This window comes from Henckelia pumila, chromosome 3 (assembly GCF_033568475.1).
Source record: "Henckelia pumila isolate YLH828 chromosome 3, ASM3356847v2, whole genome shotgun sequence".
Classification (NCBI taxonomy): domain Eukaryota; kingdom Viridiplantae; phylum Streptophyta; class Magnoliopsida; order Lamiales; family Gesneriaceae; genus Henckelia; species Henckelia pumila.
This window is the reverse complement of record NC_133122.1, coordinates 115,792,519-115,801,744: the sequence shown is the minus strand read 5'-3', so window position 1 is coordinate 115,801,744 and position 9,226 is coordinate 115,792,519. Positions and strand designations below refer to the sequence as shown.

Sequence of the window (9,226 nt, the reverse complement as noted above, 5' to 3'; positions counted from 1 at the left end):
TTAATGATGCATTCCCAGATGAACAGCTCTTTGAGGTAACCACTTTACCTTGGTATGCGGATATTGTGAACTATTTGTCAAGTAAGTTCCTCCCCCCTCATTTGAACTATCAACAGAAGAAATTTTTTTTTGTGATCTGAAATACTTTTTATGGGAGGATCCTTTATTGTTTAAGATTTGTGCAGATGGTGTGATTCGTAGATGCATCCCAGTAGAGGAGGTAAGTTCAATTATCACACACTGTCACAACGGGCCAATTTTAGGACATTTAGGAGCGGATAGAACTGCAGCTAAAGTCCTCCAATCAAGATTATATTGGACTTAACTTTTTAAAGATGCACATATTTTTGTGACTGCATGTGATGAATGTCAAAGGACGGGATATTTATCTTGGAGACATGACATGCCATTGAATAATATCTTGGTGTGTGAGATATTTGATGTGTGGGGTATAGATTTTATGGGGCCCTTTCTGGTGTCTGTCTGGTACAAATTTATTTTGCTGGCGACTGATTATGTCTCTAAGTGCGTAGAGGCACTTGCATGTCGCACTAATGATTCTAGGGTGATAGTGAATTTTCTTAAGAAATACATATTTGCACGATATGGTACACCTAGAACCATAATTAGTAATGGTGGCACTCACTTTTGTAATCGCCAATTTGACAATCTTTTGAACAAATATGGAGTAAATCATAAGGTGGCAACACCTTATCACCGTCAGACTAGTGGGAAAGTAAAAGTGTCAAATCGAGAATTAAAAAGAATTTTGGAAAAAACTGTAACATCAAACAAAAAAGAATTGTCTAGTAAATTAGATGATGCTTTATGGGCTTATTGCATAGCATTTAAAACTCCTATAGGGATGTCTCATTTTAGGTTGTTATATGGTAAAACATGTCATTTGCCTGTTGAATTAGAATACAAAGCTTATTGGGCCACAAAGTTTCTGAACTTCAATGCTAATGCTACAGGTGCGGAACGGATGCTGCAATTTAATGAGCTAGATGAGCTGAGATTGTATGCGTATGAGAATGCGAAACTTTACAAAGAAAAAACCAAAAGATGGCATGATCAGAACATAATCCCCCGTGAGTTTGAAGTGGGTCAACATGCATTATTATTTAACTCACAATTGAAACTTATACCAGGTAAGTTTCGCTCAAGGTGGTCCGGACCGTACAGAATTACGCAAGTTCTACCATACGACACTGTTGAGATCAGTAGTCCTGCAACAGGGATTTCAAAGTTAATGGTCACAGGTTGAAAATTTATCATGGTAGTTGTATAAATAACACTCAGATCACAATGGATCTGCAGGACCCGAGACATTGAAAGGGAAGTACAGTCGGCCTATAGACTATAAATTTAGCGCTGACTATGAGGCAACCCAGTGTTCTTTCCCTTAATTTTTATTTTATTGTTTTATTGTTAGTTAATTTTTCTTTCTTTTTTGTTTTCCTTAATTTTGAAAAAAAATTTAAAACCTCGCTCGAGCGGAAACTACTTGCTCTTGAGCGAGAACGGTTCTGGTCCAGAGAAAAAAATTTGGGATTAAGTCTTGCTCGAGCGGAAACTACTTGTGCTCGAGTGAGACTAGATCTGGCCCGTTTATATCAGAAAATTTTCTCATTCCTCTTCTCACATTATTTGCTTCTTGTCGCGAACCCTAACCCCAAATCTCCTCCATGCCATCTCTCAATTTTCATTCTCACAATCTACCTCATCTCCAATTTTTAGGTTCTCATTGATTGCAGCCCCTCCTCATCACTGGTCGCCGCCACTGCATCGTCCCTGCTCGTCAACCACCGAGCCCTTGTACTAGCAGTCCTTGCTCATGTCTACCGCCGCCCTTCTTCACCACCATTCGTCGCCCCGGCTTTTCTCTGCCACCGACTTCGTTAATTGTTCTTTTGGAGATTCATTTGTTACCGCCCTTTCCACATATCACCACCAAAATTTTATTTTCAATCAATATGTCGCCAAAGAGGTCTCGTCTTATAGGTCAATCATCAAGCCAACCCATCGCTGCTTTTTCTTCGTCGTCGAGACTCGTTGGAAAATTTGTCAATCTAGCGGCCAAAGAAAGGTACGAACATGCAAAAAATCATTGATTACCTATTATAGAACGTGGTATTTAGCTATAGACATTGGGATACATTTTGTAGACAACCCAAGGCCATCGTAGTACCTCTATTCCGTGAATTTTACGCGAATGCGACCGAGCGTGAGGATGGAAAAGCGTTTGTGAGGGGCAAATTAGTTTATTTTGATGAAGATACGCTTATTGCAATGTTTGCAACACCTGTTGTAAATGATGGGCTTTATCAGAGTTTTAAATCTGATCCGAATTTTAATGAGATCATCGATCAGCTGTGTTATGAATGGGCTACGTGGCATGACCCCTTTACCTTCCAACACTTTCCGGAGCATTTCTTACTCTTGGAACCCGCCACTTGGTATGCATTTGTTGCCAAAAGAATGATGCAGATCTCCCATACCAGTGATGTGAACACCTACCACTTCATTCTACTCTATGCTTTGGATTTGAAGTGTCCAATCAATGTGGGCCGGGTGATACACAGCGAGATACAGAGGTCTATCTATACTCTGTCTGTGGGCTTATTTTTCCCAACCATCATTTTCGAGTTATGTATTCAATCCAAAGTGCAAGTCCGGGCGGATAAGGAGTGGATTCAGCCAATGTGACCAGTCGACAAGGCCATTGTGATGAACAAGAAAGCAAAGCAGAATAAAGATTTCCCTCAGGGAGGTGGAGCCAGTTCCAGCGCCGCCACGACAAGGCCACATCAGCCTCGTCGTCGCTCCCTCTCATATTTTGTGAATGAACTCACCGCATTTGCTCATTATCAGAATGATTACATGGCTTCTACTACCGATTATCTTCAAGCTATGGAGGATATGATACGAGGGATGACCACGCAGCTTGGTCTTGATGCACCCGCATTTCTAGCCACTCCATAGTATCCAAAACCATTTGAGTTCCAGTATGCCGCCCCACTGTTGGAGAACGCGGCGATCAGATCAATCAGAATTGATACCCGGTGCAGCGGAAGTTTAAAAATTTTACATGGAACGATTCCATAATGGGTATCAAAACTTAACGATTAAATTGTGTGTGTAAAAATTAAATAACAATTATAAATTTTTACCTCCAATCTCGAAGCGAGATTATGGACACCAACAGATTTCTCTGCTCTTGTTGTATATCCCTGGAACTGATGGACGAACTGTTCTTCAATCAGGTCCACGAACGGATAATTAATCCCTCTGATAGATTGCACTAGAAAATCTATCAGAAGTTTCTACGAAGAGAATTAACGAATTTGATCCGTTAAACCAGACTGTAATTCAAAATTCACAGACTGGATTTTACCGAGCAGAAGGGAAAAGGGGGCGGCCACTTCAGAGAAAAATACTAGGGTTTTTCGAAAATTTGTGACCTGTTGTGTCTAATTTCTGTACTGCAATAACTTATTTATAATGTAGGCCGCTAACAGCTTAGGGCCCATTAGTCATAAGTTCAAGCCCGACAAGCAAAGCCCGCATGTTCAAAAATTAATATAAAATTCATCATGACTCCGATTGATAAACCGATTTCACCAATGTGCACAGAAACCATTTCTGCACCTTTTAAAGTCAAGATAAATTTTTCTGAATCCGAATTCAGTGATTTTCAAAAATGCCCATCCCTATGTCATTTTAGGAAATCTTACTCCTCTACTCTTAAATAAGAAGTCCAACTTCTTTGTTCATTAAATTTAACTCTTTAAATTTAACTTATCTCAACGGGGATTGAAAATCCATTACTCTGTGTGACCCTCAATGGTTCAGGGATACCGCTAGCCGTGGGCTCACAACTCCTTGTGACTCGGAACAACAATTTCCGACTTGCCCATCGAATCATGGTAAGAGCGCCTAGCAACATCGCCCCATGATTCCCTAGGTATCACTGATAGTGCCTGCAAGAACCAATAGATTTTGGTTAGCGTACAGTACGGTCCCTTCATCCATATATCCCGATCGAATCAACAACCATTGGTATATCGAGAGTCGTTCGAGATTCGATAACTATGCAATACATCTTGAAGATCAAATAGTGACATCGCATGTGTTACTAAGAAACCATTTCTTAAAACACATCATGTACTCTGGCCAGAGATTCGTCACACAAATATCTCCTCAGATCGCATAGGATATCCACACTCGCAAGTATGTGGTGAATCCTTGACAACAAAGCATCGACTCCTATATGTGTTGTAACTGTACCCAATCCCGACACCTGATGAACCCAATAGAGTCGGTAAACGAGTCAAAGCACAGTACTAGCATATAGAGTCTCAATGATGTTTCAAGTAGTAAGGACTAATGGTGTACAACCAAAACCGCGGACTTTATCCACTCGATAAGTGATAACCACTTGGAAAGTGCGGATAGGGTAGTTCGATCATTCATCATATGAATATCCATTTGCATGCTTCGAACATCTCTATGTTCCTTACCAATGAAACATGGTACTCTGCATCGCAAATGCTAGTCTCAAACTCGAGCGATCCTTATCCTTATTATCGGACGGCTCAATCGACTAGGAACAGTTTAGAATATACAGTGACTATAAGATGTGTTTCATGATAGACATCTCCATGTTCTACCACATCTTACATACACTATAGTATATTCAAGGTCTTTATCAAAACAACAATAGTATATCACAATATAACAATATGAAGAAAGATAAAGTCATTGCCATTAATAAAAGTGTAAATTATATTAAACAAAAGATTGTTTATACAAAGAGTCATCAAAGCCCTTAGCCACAAGTTGGCTCACCGGGCACCTACTCTTTCATTCTCCCACTTGCCCTAAAGCCAACTAGTCATACTACGTAGACCCATTGCTTCGCGATGTTTGTCAAATAATGGTCCTGGCAAGGGCTTAGTAAGTGGATCAGCGATATTGTCTGCAGAGGCCACTCTTTCGACAGTGATGTCTCCTCTTTCCACAATCTCCCGGATGATGTGGTATTTCCTCAGTACGTGTTTGGATCTTTGATGAGACCTTGGTTCCTTTGCCTGAGCAACGGCACCCGTGTTGTCACAGTACACCGGGACTAGACCAACAACTTCAGGAATGACGCCCAACTCTTGGACGAAATTCCTCATCCAAACGGCCTCTTTAGCAGCAGCTGATGCTGCAATGTATTCTGCCTCAGTGGTGGAATCCGCTGTGGTGTCCTGCTTGGAACTCTTCCAAGAGACAGCACCGCCATTGAGCATGAACACAAATCCAGAGGTTGACTTCGAGTCATCCACGTCACTTTGGAAGTTAGAGTCGGTATAGCCTTTCAATTTTAGTTCTCTTCCTCCATATACCATGAACATATTCTTAGTCCTTCGTAAGTACTTAAGAATGTCCTTCACGGCTTTCCAATGTATTTGACCGGGATTAGCTTGATATCTGCTCGTGACACTCAGAGCAAATGCTACATCCGGTCTGGTAGATATCATCCCATACATGATACTACCTATGGCTGACACATATGGTACATGTGTCATTTTCTCTATCTCTTCATCCGTCTTGGGACACATAGACTTGGATAGAGAAACTCCATGACACATGGGTAGATGTCCTCTCTTGGACCCATCCATTGAAAACCGTTTCAATATGGTGTCGATGTAGGTTGATTGAGTGAGTCCTATCATTCTCTTAGATCTATCTCTATAGATCTGTATCCCTAGAATATAGGATGCCTCACCCAAATCCTTCATCGAGAATCTACCTGATAACCATATCTTTGTTGACTGCAACATCCCTACGTCATTCCCAATGAGTAGGATGTCATCAACATAAAGTACTAATAATGTCACAGCATCCTTAACTACTTTCTTGTACACGCATGGTTCCTCCGGGTTCTTGATGAAACCAAAATCCTTTATTGTTTCATCAAATTTCTGGTTCCAACTTCTTGATGTTTGTTTTAGACCATAAATTGATCTTTGAAGCTTGCATACCTTATGCTCGCTTCCCATGGATGTGTACCCCTTAGGCTGCTTCATATAGATTTCTTCCTTAATGTCTCCATTAAGAAAAGTAGTCTTCACATCCATTTGCCATATCTCATAGTCATACCAAGCAGCTATGGCAATAAGGATTCTTATGGACTTGAACATTGCAACTGGTGAAAAGGTTTCATCATAGTCAACTCCTTGTCTTTGAGTATAACCTTTTGCCACCAATCGCGCCTTGTAGGTCAATACCTTACCATCAGGCCCAAGCTTTCTCTTGTAGATCCATTTACACCCTATTGGAACAATTCCATCGGGAGGATCTACTAAAGACCAAACTTGGTTTGTATGCATCGAATCTATTTCCGACTGCATAGCTTCAAGCCATAAATTTGAATCCGCATCAGAAATTGCTTCCTTGAAGTTTCTTCGATCACATCCAACACCGGGTTCATCTTGATCCCCTTCAAGAAGAATACCATATCGAATAGGAGGTCTAGAAGTCCTCTCGGATCTTCTAGGTATAGGCGTGTCTATCAATGGTTCCTGAGGTGTAGGATCGTTATTTTGTATTTCGGGTTCTTCTCGAATTTCTTCGAGTTCCATCATCTCGCCTTTCTTATCCAATAAGAACTCATTCTCCAAGAAGGTGGCATTCCTTGAAACAAACACCTTTGTTTCAGCAGGATAATAGAAATAATATCCGATTGAATTCTTCGGATACCCTACAAAATAACATAAGGTGGATCGACTATCCAACTTATCTCCCATTGTCTGTTTCACGTAAGCAGGACATCCCCAAATCCTCAAGTACGAATACTTAGGAGCTTTGCCATTCCATAACTCGTATGGCGTTTTGTCCACTGCTTTAGTGTGGACGTTGTTCAACAACAATACCGCCATTTCAAGCGCATTGCCCCAAAACGAAGGTGGAAGCTCAGTGAAGCTCATCATGGATCGAACCATGTCCAACAAAGTTCGATTACGACGCTCCGATACACCATTCAGCTGTGGTGTCATAGGAGGAGTCCACTGAGAGAGAATCCCATTCTCTTTCAGATAGTCCAAAAACTCGATACTTAAGTATTCTCCACCTCGATCCGATCGAAGTGCTTTAATACTTTTACCTAGCTTGTTTTCCACTTCAGCCTTGAATTCTTTGAACTTTTCAAATGCTTCAGACTTATATTTCATTAAATATAAATACCCATACCTTGGAGATTTAGTCATTTTTCCTTTCAGGCAGGATTCACAAGTAGGTAGAGAGTTAATATCAGACATATCAAACATGCCCTCTCCCACTAGCTTGTTCATCCTCCTTGAGGAAATATGACCTAGCCTAGCATGCCAAAGGTTTGCCGGGTTTTGGCTATCGATTTTCCTTTTGTTTGTTGTTGTTGGTTTATCAACATAATTTATTGGAACTTCTTTTAGTTTTAAGTTATATAGATCATTTTCAAGTTGTCAATTTCCAATCAAACATTCATTCTTGTAAATATTGCAAATCACATTCACAAAATTGCAAGAATAACCATCTCTATCAAGCATAGAAACAGAAATAATGTTTTTAATCAAATCCGGAACAAATAAAACATCTCTCAAAAGTAACTTAAAACCGTTCTGCAAAATTAAATAAATATCTCCCACAGCTTTAGCTTCAACTCTGGAACCATTTCCGAGCCTCAGCTGGGTCTCACCCATTCTAAGCCTGCGACTTCTTGTCATCACCTGCAAATCATTGCAAATGTGAGATCCACATCCGGTATCCAATACCCAAGAAGTAGTATTAAGTGAAACATTTATTTCAATATAGAACATACCCTTCGCAGTTCGCAACTGCTCTAGATATTCCTTGCAGTTACGTTTCCAATGACCGGGATTCTTGCGTAAATGGCAAACATCCTTGGACTTTTCCATGTTTGAAGCCTTTGTCTTGTACTTCTTCTCGGGTTCGGTTTTCTTGGGTGGGGCCGAACGTTACTTACCCTTTGTACTTGGCCCCTTCTTAGCAGAAGATGAGGGGCCCACCAAGAAAGCCGGTTTATCCTTTCTTTAAAGTGGATTCATATGTTACAAGCATATTGACCATCTCTTCAAGGGAGGCCTCTATCTTGTTCATATTGAAATTCACCACAAATCCGTCAAACGAAGAAGGAAGAGATAGAAGTAATAAGTCCACGTTGAGTTCATGCTCCAACACCAAATCAAGCGTTACCAACTTCTGTATGAGCCAAATCACTCGTACCCCATGATCACGGACCGAAGTCCCTTCACGCATGCGACACGTCATTATCTCTTTTACAGTAGCGAACCTTTCAGCTCTCGATTGAGCCCCAAAAAGTTCCTTGAGTTGTACGTGAATGTCAGCAGCATTCACGGTGTCCTCAAATCGCCTCTGGAGTTCATCAGACATCGAGGCTTGCATATAGCATTTGTCCTTGATATCATGGTCCCACCATGTATCAAGTTTGGCCAACTCTTTCGGACTTATGTCAGCTGGTGCTTCCTTCGGAGGAGATTTTTCTAACACGTAGAGCATCTTCTCCGAAGTCAAGACAATCTTCAACTTACGGAACCATTCCGTATAGTTTGCGCCAGTCAGTTTATTTTGTTCGAGGATAGAGAAAAGTGGATTACGCGAATTCATCTTTATGAAATACTGAAAATAAACAGACAAATATCAGTGATTGTTTAATTAATTTACTAAGACATAAAATAGGCAAAATTTATTTTATGAATCTCACTCCCACTATTTTAACGATTTCACTACCCTCTAGTGAAAACGGGAAACTGTTTTCCTTAGTGAGAACATGGAGTCCAATTGACAAACTATGGTCCCGAATAATATCAGCCAACCATAATTTTCAAAAGGTAGAGCCCAATTGCTTCCAAAGCAACCTCCACGTTTTTACCTCATGTCCAATAAGGGCCCAATAATATGACGCCGTTTATTGTGACATGTCAAGATGACCCATCAATATTAAGTTGTGATGGACGGTCGCCATGTGGATCCCCCAATAATATGAGCCGATCCCATTGGAGTTCCACCCAACTTACAACATGTGTCGATCCAATGTACAGCTTTCCGACGAACGGGCCCCCCCAATAATATGAGCCGGACCGTATCTGCGGGTAGCATCTCATACATTGATCGTTGATGGAATGTAGGAACATTTAAACAATTTTAAATTTCCTTTATT

The 9,226-nt window shown here is 40.7% G+C and overlaps 1 protein-coding gene across 1 annotated transcript; it reads left to right on the top strand.

Moving 5' to 3' along the window:
• The first annotated feature begins 403 nt into the window (after window positions 1-403).
• LOC140889342 (uncharacterized) lies at window positions 404-1,905 on the top strand. Its single transcript, XM_073297059.1, has 2 exons — window positions 404-1,102; window positions 1,741-1,905. The coding sequence occupies exons 1-2, from the start codon at window positions 404-406 to the stop codon at window positions 1,903-1,905; spliced, it is 864 nt and encodes a 287-aa protein (XP_073153160.1).
• The last annotated feature ends 7,321 nt before the right edge of the window (window positions 1,906-9,226 follow it).